The sequence below is a fragment of the Hippopotamus amphibius genome, chromosome 8 (assembly GCF_030028045.1).
Source record: "Hippopotamus amphibius kiboko isolate mHipAmp2 chromosome 8, mHipAmp2.hap2, whole genome shotgun sequence".
Taxonomy (NCBI): domain Eukaryota; kingdom Metazoa; phylum Chordata; class Mammalia; order Artiodactyla; family Hippopotamidae; genus Hippopotamus; species Hippopotamus amphibius.
The window spans coordinates 136,631,884-136,645,541 of record NC_080193.1 but is presented as its reverse complement, the minus strand read 5'-3'; the positions used below and the strand labels follow the sequence as shown (position 1 = coordinate 136,645,541).

General features: G+C 34.0%; 1 protein-coding gene across 11 annotated transcripts in view; it reads right to left on the bottom strand.

Moving 5' to 3' along the window:
* The window catches only part of TANK (TRAF family member associated NFKB activator), a 78,328-nt gene that overhangs the window by 18,055 nt on the left and 46,615 nt on the right, over window positions 1-13,658 (bottom strand). For 8 of the 11 annotated variants that reach the window (XR_009054977.1, XM_057743824.1, XM_057743826.1 and 5 more), the window contains 2 exons: window positions 13,443-13,554; window positions 12,213-12,331 (listed from right to left, as the gene is read on the bottom strand). Coding sequence is in view for 10 of the 11 variants with exons in the window: in XM_057743824.1 (XP_057599807.1) it covers window positions 12,213-12,331; window positions 13,443-13,554 (231 nt within the window). In the remaining variant the exon portion in view is untranslated. The remainder of the gene's footprint in view (window positions 1-12,212; window positions 12,332-13,442; window positions 13,555-13,658) is intronic. The other 3 variants (XM_057743831.1, XM_057743821.1, XM_057743823.1) reach the window with 1 other exon arrangement.

Sequence of the window (13,658 nt, the reverse complement as noted above, 5' to 3'; positions counted from 1 at the left end):
CTAACTATAAAGATCTATTATCTCCTTCATGTAAAAGAGAAATGGACATTTATCAAAAAAGTAGAAGGGAGAATTTTAGATTCAGCTTTATTAAGAAGTTTTCACTCTGTCCTCAGGACAAGATGAGAAACAAGCGCTGGGGACAAGAACAGGGATTCTGTGGTTGCACCATGGGAAAAAAGGAAGAAGAGAGAATGTTCCATCAGCAGCAGCAAGAAGGAAAGCAAGACTTACTGTGGCTACTGGCCATCTAGCAGGAATACATTCTAGATGACACTTTAAGGGAATCTGGACAAGTCAGTGACCCCCTGCAGCATTTTCTGAATGAAATGTAGAGGGAAACATGCTGCCTTAATGTTAAATTAAAGGCAATAAGAGGTAGAAATAACAGTGGGTAAACCCATCCAATATGGAATATGAAAATCATACCACTATTGATAAACACAACAGGGGAGAGAAAACAAGATACCTATGTCGGAATTATTTGCTTTTCCAAAAGGAACTTACCAGAGAAGAAAAAAAAAATCACAATTTAATGACTTAGCCTGAGAACTACTTTATGATAGTTCTATTAGGGTTCCAGGATAGATCAATCGATCGATCAACCTATCACCTATCTATCTTAGAGCAAAGTATCAAGTGTATGGAAAGATGTCTAATCGGCAAAGAAAAAAAATCTTTCAGGGAAAACGTCAGTTTTCATAACATGGCAAGAGTGCCTTAAGCAAGCAACAAAGGCATTAAAAGAGCACAACATATTAGGTGCAAATGATAAATTAGGTGTGCCCTCCCCATCTCTCCCCCATCAAATTATAGCAATATCTTAAAGGGGACTACAAATTCAATAAGAGTGATTAAAATACTACATTGGGAAAAGTACTAGCCAGAGACCCTGTGGTAAATTGAAGCTAAGTAGTTCCCTTCCTTCCTTCCTTCTGCCATGCTGTGTGGCTTGCAGGATCCTAGTTCCCTGACCAGGATTGAACCTGGGCCCTCAGCAGTGAAAGTGTGGAGTCCTAACCACTGGACCATCAGGGAATTACTGCTAAGTAGTTTTCTTACTGTTGACTTTGGATCCTATAATACATTCTTGTGCCTTTAAAAATTACCACAAAGAATACATACTATGCAGCATTTCACATGTCTACGGTTCTGTGGAATAGTTCAAGAATTATGTCAGGCACCACACCATCTTTTAACAGAGCAATGCAATCCATGGCATGCGCAGGCATCCATCTGGGTCTACCTCGTGTCCACCACCACAAGACCAGTGCAATATAATGCTCCAGCTGCTTGCTGTTCTATGAATAACAAAGACCTCTTTTTCTCTGATCTAGGAGTCTCATGTCTTCTTTTAGCATCCATGAAGTTGTAACTTATTAGCTTGTAGGTACGGTAAAATCAAACCCCAGACCCTGAAACTCATGGGGTCAACTGTCGCAATAGTACTAGATATTATTTGCCTTTTTTTTTTTTTCCACTGTGCTGACCTGGTGTATGAGTATGACCAAGGCCATGTTACCAAACTGTATTCAGTGTATTCTTCAATGCCATATACTTGGTCAAAACAGAAGCCAGTTTCACCTAGGAATGTCCTTGATGACACAGTAAAAACTATTAATTTTACTGAATTTTGATCCCAAGCTAACATTTTTTAGTATTCTGTGTGACAAAATGGGAAATATACACAAAGGACCTCTATTTCATACTGAAGTACAAGGTTGTCTTGGGAAAAGCATTTGTGCAAGTGTCAAGCTGCAAGCTGAACCAGTCACTTTTTTAAAGGAATGCCACTTTCACTTGAAAGAATGACCACCATGCAAGCTATGGTTGTTCACACACATTTTCTCAAAAGCAAATGAAGCTAGCTTCCCACTTTAAGGAAAACAACTGACGAGATTTGTTGTTTGTGAAAAAATTTAAGTTTTCAAGTGAAAGTTTTGGAAAACTTGTACCTGTTACAGTAAGCTTGACAGCTGCCCAATAAAAACACTTTTCTGATGAGATCAGTGATGATGTTAAATGTGAGTTAAAATATTATATCATGAGATAAGTAAATATTTGGAAGTTCTGCATAGTTCACTGAACCAGTATTTTCCAAATGACCAATTCATGATGCTACAAAATCATACATAAGTAAAAGACACAAAGTACAAGACAGACCAATGGCTTTTAATGTAACAGAAGTTCACTGGTTTCAGCTTTCATACTGCAGCCAACATTAAGAAATTACCACTTACCAAGTTTTGGTGTAGTATCAAAGAAGAATAGCTACAATTTCTAAAAAAAGATTATTAAAATACTCTTCCCTTTCCCAACTACACATCTGTGTGAGGCTGAATTTTCTTCATGTAATTCAACCAAAACCAAGAACAAACCCCCCCACAACCCCCCCCCACCCAAACCACCCACCACAATACTTCACAACAAAGCAAATGCAAAAAACATTTCTAACTTTAAAAAACAAATGTCTTTTTTTTTTTTGGCTGCACCACGTGGCATGTGGGATCTTAGTTCTCTGACCAGGGATCAAACCCACGCCCCCCGCACTGGAAGTGTGGAGTCTTAAACACTGGACTGCCAGGGAAGTCCGAAAAAACAAACATCTTTAAAACAGATTTTGAGAACTTTTAGCATGACAGATTATAATATATTAATAAGAGAAACTAGATTGTTTTGGAGGGCTAGCACCAACCTACTGAGGTTGAAAAAACACCCTTTCCTGCCTCAGTCAAGATAAATCAGGGAAGAATAGAATACAGTAACTCTGTTTTGTAGGCTCTGGAGAAGAGTAGAAAAAAGAAAAATGGGAAATGTGAGAAAGGGTACAAAAAGAGGAAATAAGGGGAGAAAAGCCACATTAGAGATATTTAAATCTGCTTAGAAGCCAGGGAAGAGGAATTAAAAAGTGATATGCCACTTCTCATTTTCTTCTCCCCTTAAAAATTATTTCCAGTATAACAACAAAGCAAAAACTAAAATTACATATTAAACTAAAAAACAGAGACTCACCAAGATTAACATACAGAAATCTGTTGCATTTCTTTATACTAACAATGAAGTATCAGAAATGGAAAGTAAAAGAACAATTGCATCAAAAAATAAATAAAACACTTAGAAATAAACCTGACCAAGGAGGTGTAAGACTTATACGCTGAGAACTACAAAACACTGACAAAGGAAACTGTAGATGATTCAAGGAAATGGAAGGATATTCCATGCTCTTGGATTGGAAGAATTAATATTGTTAAAATGGACATACTACTCAAAGCAATCTATAGATTTAATGTGATCGCTATCAAATTACCCATGACATTTTCCACAGAATTAGAACAAATAATCTTAAAATTTATATGGAAACACAAAAGATGCAGAATTGCTAAAGTAATCCTGAGGAAAAAGAACAAAGCTGGAGGTATAACCCGCCCAGACTTCAGACAACACTACAAAGCTACAGTAATTAAAACAGCATGGTATTGGCACAAAAACAGACATATGGATCAATGGAACAGAACAGAGAGCCCAGAAATAAAGTCACACACTTACAGTCAATCTTTGACAAAGAAGGCAAGAATATACAATGGAGAAAAAGTTTCTTCAGCGAGTGGTGTTGGGGAAGCTAGATCGAAATCAGTGAATTGAGAACACACCCTCATACCATACACAAAAATAAACTCAAAAAGGCTTAAAAACTTAAATATAAAACATGACACCATAAAACTTCTAGAAGAGAACATTGGTAAAATATACTCCAACATAAATCATACTAATGTTTTCTTAGGTCAGTCTCCCAAGGAAATACAAATAAGAGGAAAAAACAAACAAATGGGGCCTAATCAAACTTACAAGCTTTTGCAGAGCAAAGGAAAGCATAAACAAAACGAAAAGAAAACCTACAGACTGTAAGAAAATCTTTGCAAATGATGTGACCAACAAGGGCTTAATTTCCAAAATATACACACAGCTCATACAACTCATTAACAGAAAAAGAAAAAAAAAAACAAAAAAACCCAATCAAAATACGGGCAGAAGACCTAAACAGACATTTCACCAAAAAGACATAAGATGGCCAACAGGCATATGAAAAGATGCTCAACATTGCTAATTACTAGAGAAATGCAAATCAAAACTACCATGAGGTACCACCTCATAATGATCAGATGGCCATCATTAAAAAGTCTACAAATAACAAACGCTGGAAAGGGTGTGGAGAAAATGGAACCCTTCTACACTGTTGGTGGGAAAGTAAATTGGTGCAGCCACTATGGAAAACAGTATGGAGGTTCCTTAAAAAGCTAAAAACAGAGATTGCCACATGATCCAGCAATCCCACTCCTGGGCATATATCTGGAGAAAACTCTAATTTGAAAAGATATATGCACTCCTATGTTTACAGCAGCACTACTTACAATAGCCAAGACATGGAAGCAACCTAAATGTCCACTGACACATGAATGGACAAATAAAATGTGGTATATATACACAATGGAATACTACTCAACCACAGAAAAGAATGAAATAATGTCATTTGCAGCAACATGGATGGACCTAGAGATTATCATACTTTCTGAAGTCAGAAAGAGAAAGACAAATACCATACATCATCTGTATGTGGAATCTAAAATATGACACAAATGAACTTATTTATGAAACAGACTCACAGACATAGAAAACAAACTTATGGTTACCAAAGAGGAGAGGGATAAATTAGGTATCTGGGATTAAGAGATACAAGCTACTATATATAAACTAGATAAACAACAAAGTCCTACTGTATAGCAAAGGGAAGTATATTCAATGTCCTGTAATAAACCATAATGGAAAAGAATATGAAAAAGGATATGGATATATACATATAACTGAATCACCTTACTAAGCACCAGAAACTAACACAATACTGTAAATCAACAATACTTCGATAAAAAAAACAAAAAACCCCCAGAGACTCAGAACAGGAAAGGATTAGGATGAATTAACAATTCAGATTTAGAAACAATTTCTATAACAGAAGTTTCAATGTAAGTATTAAAATGATTTGGATATCAATTTTTTTTCTTAGAGTTTGTGATATATTTATTATGACACTGGGAAAAACTATGAACTTTAATGAATAAACTTGTTGAATAACTTTTTTTCTTCTAATTATTATTCTACCAGAGAGTTTATAGACAAAGACTAATCTCTGAAGAAAAGCAATATAGAAGTGTTGCATATAAAAAGAAGGTATATTTGATCCAATCTCTAAAAACAAAACTAGGGGGAATGGGACATTTGCTCTGACTGAGAAAGCAAGCTGCTACACACACACACACATTTTCTCCAATCCTCTGTAGTCCCCAGGACAGGCTGTCTCGTGCCATCGTATAGTGTGCATTTCTATATAATAAAAGAGGATGAAAAGAAAGAATGAAGCCTTAAAGGAATACAGGGATAAACGTTTTTGTTGTTGTTTTTGTTTCTCTACAAATGTGAGTAATACAAAGGTGAGAACACAAGCAGGCATATTTTTTTAAAGTTCCTCTCTCAGGAAAGGTACTGTGTTTTGATAATGTAAACCATGTTTTATTTTGCCATAGAAATCACTCGATAGTTACATATCTTGACTAATGGTCTAATTTCTAACTTTTGTTCAAATAATAGAAACATATTTATCATATACCTGTATATGACACTCTATTTTAAAGCATTTACAATGTATATAAAACCAGATACCTGACAATAAACCTAACCTACAAATAAATATAGTTTAAGAGACTTGCAATAGAGAAAGTATCTAGAATGTTGAGAAAAGCTACGGGGGCCTGAAACTCAGATGCAGATCCCTAAGTGGGTAGTGCACCTGAAGTTCAGAGTATATGAGATATGAACAGTTCAAGGATGGAGATGTCATCCAAGACCTAGACTTGTGAGGGTAGGATTTTATAAGCTACAGAAGGCCAGACAGCAGAACAGGTTAAAGTTCATACAGTGCCTACCAAAACTGTCATGTATAATCACTGGAAGAACACACCATGGGTAAATGCCTCTCACTGAAGAACTGTCCACAGAATAAAAAAACAAAAATAAATTATAAAGAAACAAAAAGGAGCACTCTCTCCTCTGAAGTCATGATTATGTCATTTAAAAAAGGTTATAGTAAATGAAACTGCTCTTTCAAAACTCTCAGTTTTAGCTTTCAGTTTATTTAATGTTCTCCAAAGTAGCCTGGAATAATACGGGTTCTTGCCTAGAAATTATTCTTTTTCTATTAAAATACTGCACAAAATTTAAGTTTACATATCTATGCACATACTACCAACATGTGCAAGATATAAGCAAGTTAAGAATTTGTTTTCTTTTCCCTATTTAAACTAAATGTTAAGGCCTGATCAAGCCTACCTTTAGCTCACCGGGAATTTTTATTTTTAAGTTTAGGTCCTATATGTTTTATCTGTACCATAAAATAATTAGGATTTAATTCTGTCATGTAATGAGGACTTCACATTGTCTTATAATTTGCTTGCTAATTGCTTTGGTTCTCCAAATTTTTGTTCTCCAACCTGACTGTAGCTCCTTAAAGAGGAAAGAGCTTACTCGTTTTTTTTGTTGTTTTTTTTTTTTTTTTGTATTCCTATCAAGGACTAGCAAGACTGGGAAAATAGGAGTTCAATAAATACTTCTTGTCTAAGTGATTAACAAGTGAATTTTTAGACATCAGCTTTCTTCAAATATGTCAGAGCTTCCACATTTACTTTAATTGCCAGGTACAGCACATCTTATTTCCTTAATGTTAGCACTTATGGCAGCTTCACAGCTCTATCACTGTTCTACTATTCTAAACCTACAAAATCTTTCCTGCTCCTCAAAGCTACCATATATCTGCTGATCTAATCACAATAGCTACATTAGAAATTTGCCAACTGTTTAACTGGCATCTTTCAGTAACAACTGCATTCTTTGTATTTTTAAACTTTTGTTTAAAGCATATAATTTGGATGAAAATGATGTATAAAGAATTATATATAGAAAATCAGAAAAAGAGCATAAAAACAGCTCTTTATACACATGAACGCATGGTCTGTAAATAGTTAAAAGTTCAAATAAACTCATAAAATATTTACTTCATATCTTGGATCCTACAATTTGAAATAACTTTACAACAGTCAATACTGTCTATTTTGGTTATTAAATCAGGACTTTAAGTCAGAGGGCAGTTTAGAGTTACTGAATGAATGAGTAAAGAAAATTTACGAATATCACTAAATTCTTTAATGTATTTTACAGTATTGCTTTCTCTCTATTTTCCTGTGTCAAAACACTCTAGATTTTTGTAACTTCCACAGAAAAAAAAGAAAAAAGACAAAATTTTTTGTCAAACCCTACACACCTAGGGTAGCATTTAGTCTGGCAATTAAAGTGGTTCCCAGAACCGAATTATAAAAATAAATCTCATTTCCAAGACTATAAAAATGACTCAGGGGAATTCCCTGGTGGTCCAGTCCTTAGGACTCTTCGCTTCCACTGCAGGTGGCCCAAGTTTGATCCAAGTTTGATTCCTGATCAGAAAATTAAGATCCCACAAGCCACATGGTGCTGCCAAAAAAAAAAAAAAAAAAAAGATACCTAGTATGTTACAATCTCAGTTTTTTAAAAAACGTAAATTAAACAATGCCAATTTGTATTTACATTAAAATACAAAATTTGTTAAACAATAACTGCTATCATTACATATGTTACTATGTCTGACAGTGGTGTCCCGCAAACAAGATGGTAGTCTTTGCTAAGAATAAGTGTGTGCATTTTTGTGTTATTTGATTTCTTACAATTTTTAATTTTTAAAGTAATAACATGCAACAGTTTCTTGGTTCTCTAAAGCACTGCTCAGCTAATCCCCTCTGGAAAGTCTATATTTACAATAGAATTTTTGAAATTATTCTCAAGATAATAAGCTATGATATTTCTCTCCTCTGAGATGAATAATGATAACAGGATCGAGGAAGTCAAATTCATCATTAAATTCTGCCAGCTTCCTTTACCTTTCATTAATATTCACCATAAGGTAAAAGATGTACTATGCCACTCCCACCTCCCCCTCAATCTTTTGGTACCCTCTTCTGTACACCACAATTTACAACCCCTGTGATGCTTTTCTTTTTATTTTAAAAAATATTTATTTATTTATTTACTTATTTATTTATTTAGGCTGCACCAGGTCTTAGTTGTGGCATGTGGGATCTTCGCTGTGGCATGTAGGCTCTTTTAGTAGCGGCACAGGGCTCTTAGTTACGGCATGCAGGATCTAGTTCCCTGACCAGGGGTTGAACCTGGGCCCCCTGCATTGGGAGTGCGGAGTCTCAACCACTGGACCACCAGGGAAGTCCCCCTATAATGCTTTTAAATACAGTATGTCTACAGAATCTTTAATAGTCTTGTTTTCAAGAGAAATAACTAATTTTCTTATCTCTGGAGCACTTAGTGGCTTGTTTCTAATGAACAGCATAACATGGAGGCAAAGGTGTGATTTTAGAAACTAGACCGTAGAAAGCACTGTGGCTTCCTCCTTGCTCTCTTGGATCTCTTTCTTTCTTACTCTGAAGATACCTGGCACATTGTGCTAAGAGGCCCATATGGCAAAGGTCTCCTGCCAACAGCCATCACGGAGTGAGCCGTCTTGGAAGTGAATCCTCTAACCACAGTTAAACCTTTAGATGACGGGAAGCCCTTGCCCACATTCTGACTTCAATCACATGAGATCCTGAACCAGAACCACCCAGCAAATCACTCCTGAATTTCTGACCCACAGAAAGCGATTAATAAGTAGCTGTTGCTAAGTACTGGGGTAAGTTAGGAGTGCTGTGTTATATGATGAGTATGATGAATCCTCTCAGCAAGAAATATTGTACAAACTACTGTGGTGTACAAGAGGTGAAACCCAGGTTTTCCTGAGTTAAACTCAGTTAAACTGAGTACTTCTCTAATGTCTTTAAACTATAAGCAGGATACTAAGGATCATCCAACGACACAGATTCTGCTATCTTGATTTTTTTATGTCCTTTTAGAAACCAGAGGACTCTTGCATGCTCGTTGTGTAGGATTACCGTGAACAGAAAATTAACTATAAATTTCACGTTTCTCAAATATGATTTTCTAAAAGGGCCTCTTTTCCCTCAATACATTCCTTTTCCCTCCATTTTGTGTCTCATTTTCCAAGGCAGCCATAGATGCCATTTGCCACAATGTCTAGGGGTCTTTCCCTTTTCAAATATCCTAACCAATTCCTAAACAACATAAACAGTCCTCAAACTACCCATCAAATAGAAGGAAGAAAGGACTGTGAATGGTTAGCAGTAGCTTCCTTCTGTTACTGGTTCAAAACATTTCTATTAAGTTACTAATTCACTAGAGAGGCTAGGCCAACTGATTGGGAATGTAATTTCTAAAATCAGTTAGTTTTATATGACACATAGAACTATATTCATTATGATAAACCATAAAGGAAAACAATGTATATGTATATATAACTGAGTCACTTTGCTGTACAGCAGAAATTAACACAACACTGTAAATTAACTATACTTCAGTTAAAAAAAATAAAATCAATTAGTTTTGAGAAGGCTAATAATATAAAAGCACACTGAAAACAAAAAAAAATTGTACCATTATCTTAGCCATTTCTGCATACTACCTTCTAGGTTTTGTCTTGTATATACATGCACACTTTTACAAAACTGCAAGCAGCCAATATGGAATTTTTTCATTTTGGAAAAACCTTAATATATCCACACCATTCAAAGTTCTCTAGGAAAGAATTTCACTTGTATTAGCTAAAAGTGTATTCAATTATAACTCAATAAGCATATGTCAACATACGTGCCAATGGAAAAGATTTTAACTTCAGTTGGTCAGTCTTTTTCTAAATTAGGCCTAATTTTTTACAATGCATATATAGCCAGCTCTTAAATATTCAATACATCCAATTTATCCATTCTTTTAGAATATATTTCTTCTCTTTAATCCTTTATATGTTTAGTGCTCATTAGCACTTTGGCTCTAGATATATAAAGGAAGATGAGAAAACTGAAATATAAAACTGTTAATTTTTATTATAGTACAAGAAGACTGAATTGATGAGTTATTCAAAGTATTAAATATGCAGCTGTCAAATAAATCTTTCCCCTATTGGTAAAGATAATTAAGAGAACTCACTGAAGTTAGATTTATTTCTTACTTGGAGCTTTATATTTTTTCCTCTTATTGTCTGTCCACAGAAAAAGTTATAATTGATGCAAAATTATTTTTTTGGAAATAAGCTACCTTTGACATGATTTCTGTTACTTACACTTAATTTCAGCCCAGTTGTTGATATATATATATTTGAGGCATAGACATCTTACAAAATTAAAACAAATGTAATTTAAAAACGAAATCTGTTGAAGCTTCCCTTTGAACACTAACTGACAAACTCTAAAACTTTTATAATGACAAATTATCCAAATTCAAAATAAACTGAATTATTAACATATCTTAGAGCCTTCAACATTATCCTTTTTGTTATAATCATGGCTGCTATTTTCAAAAATATCTTCTACGTATTTTGAACTAGAGATATTTTATTATCTTCAAAGAAATGTTATAATTGGAATATAAGAATTTTGACTAAAAATTAATGATAAATCATGACATTTAGAAGTCCCTAAAACAGGAAAATGGTCTGCAAATATTATTTACTTAAGCACTAAATTTATAAGTCAGCATTTTACAATAGTTCGATGATTTTAAAATGTACTGGGTTGGCGAAAAAGTTTGTTTGGGTTTTTTGCAATATCTTACAGAAAAACCCGAACGAACTTTTTGGCCAACCCACACTATAATAGGCTCTATCACAAAGCTGTATTCTAAAAGTCAGAATTACTGTTTCTGAATTTTGTCTTTCACAAAATAAACCTAAACATATTCCAGTGCCAAGGTTTCTTGTGTTAACTAGCAGTTTTAAATAAATGGAAATGGGACTAGGGGTGAAGAGAGCTGAATGATTCAAATAAAAAACCAATAATGATTCTGAATAAAATATGAACTGGAAGATACTGTCGGGAATCTTTCATTTTAAAATTTTTATTTATAGGGAACTGTCAAACTGGATTTCTCAGATTTGATGTTAAATAAATACAAGTTAAGGTAGTCTTGGTTATGGGATTAGTAACTGAATAACCTTGACACACAAAGTTAAAATCTCCTACCTGATTTAGAGGGAAATAAACAAATAAATATAGCACTCTTGACTTAACTGTCTTGTGGATGTTAAGAGTCCTCATTTGTTAGGAGATATTACTTTACTCAAAAACTGCTTCATCTCACCAAAACCCAACTCATCTCATTAAAAAAATTCATTTTTAAACAAAATCCCAATGATCTAAAAAAGCATGGAGAACAATATAATACACATCTATATCTCGACCAATGATTTAACAAGCATGAAGATTCTGCCACATTTGCTTTAGAACTTTTCTAATCTAAATAAATTATTCCCATCTTATCATTTTGTAATTTCCATTTTTTACTCAACATTGCTTTTGAAATCTAGGTATTTTAATACATATTTAATTTAATTTTTCTTAAATGTTTAATTGTAAAGATGTACCATTCTGCTACTGATGGATGTTTAGGTTGTTTCTAACCAATGTGCCATGAACATCCTTGTACATATCTCTCTGCATATATGCAATATTCCTTTTTACATTGCTTCAATGAAGACGTTTGCTTAAGCTGGTTAGGTGGATTTTGTTTTTTAACTAAGCACAGGCAAATGAAAAAAAATAGAATGCTATTTTCTAGCCCAGAATCATCTGTGTCTTACTATCTTACTTTCTTTGTTAAATCTTTTATTTCTTTGGTAAATACCTGTGATGTAGAAAAGAGAATACCAGCCTTTATTCTACTTGGAAATAGTGCTTCAAATATATTTAAGAACATGTAAGTTACTTATTTGTATATAAAGAACCTCTGTTTAGAATTCCAGTGGTGGATCCACTTCAGGAAAATCAAATGAGGAAGATATGTTATGTATCAGCATTTAAATTTAACTTCTTGCTATAGCAGTGTTAGGGTTGAAAAGAATCTTGTCCACCTTCTCCACCGTTCCTGCCCATCCCAACTGTGATAGAATACTGACTAAATTCAGGAAGTCTGATTTCTCATTTATTTCCTTTAGGGAATAAATTGGCAGCGCAGTCTACCTTTGATTCTTTCTCTCTTGGCATTCCTGATTTTACTTTATCATGTGGCTGATCAAGAGTCAAATTATTCTTCCTCGTTTCACTGTCTTCAAGCAGGGGAACATAGCCATAACTGTTATCTGCAAGACAAAAACCTCTTGGACATAAGTGGGAAATCCTTGTTTTTGGTACCACCTGGAAAAGTAAAAAGAATCCAAACCCAAATCCCTAATTTTAAAGAGTAGAGATTTTAAACTACGTGTTTTAAAAATTCTTTAGATAATAGTTATTCTAACAATTTAGATTTGCCCATTTAGATTCTGGCATATTTGATTCATATTTTTAAATTTTCATTCCCACTAAACAAACCCCTACTCTCCCAATATCAGTAGTATATAAAATATGTAGAATTCAGAAAACTAGAAGTATGCTCTCTGTATCTTATTATCAGTGATAGCAATTAAACTTTTATTTCAGCCATATTTTCAGGTATGCACGTTTTGCTTATGATAATTATTTGCATAATACTCTACGCTTATTATAAAAAAATTAGAAAATGCAGACATGCTAAAAAGAATAAAGAAATAAAAGCTACCCACAGTTTTTATCATCCATGAATTATTCCTGTTAACATTTTGGTTTATATTTTATCAGAATTTCTCTTTTCAAATACATATAAATTCACACAAGAATCTTTTGTTTGCATCATTAAAATTACACATTTTTTATCTTGCTTTGCTCATTTTGCTATATACCAATGAATATGTCTCACGCTTGTAAGTGAACACGTATCATCATCACTGTTTCTGGCTACATAGCTGTTTGCTACACGAATGACTGTAATTTAACTGTTGAACATTTCTTTATTCCTAGTTTTCCTTTATTAGAAATTATACTGTGATGAGCATTCTTGCATATATACCTTGAGTACTTAAATATCTTCTTATGCTATATTCTTAGGACTTGAATTTTTGGTTTAAAACGCACATTTTAAAAGCTTTTGTTATTTATTGACAAATTGTCTCCTGGGAAGGTTTATCAACTTAAGAGTTCCACCAGATAGTATATGTGAGTGTCCACTTTCCCACTTCCTGCAAGTGTTCATTTCTTAAATAAACATAACTGCACCATGGTTATTAAAATATCAGAATGACTGAGAAACAATGGAGAAATAAAATAGAAAAGCTTAACTTCCATCTTTCTTTTCTCCAAGAGGTTTAAGAAATACACACAATTTTAACATGAACATACCTCGACTGGAATTCACAAGAAGTAACTGTGACTTTAGCTTGTCAATAAGCGTTTGTTGAAGCGACAGCTGCTCCTGTTGCTCACGTATTCTCTGCTCATAGCTCTCAGTCTGCTGACATAAAAACCAGTTAGCCCGGCGTGCACTGACAGACACGTGTGTACATTCACTGTTCATTAATAATTACATACAGATATGAGTTACCCATGTTACCATCT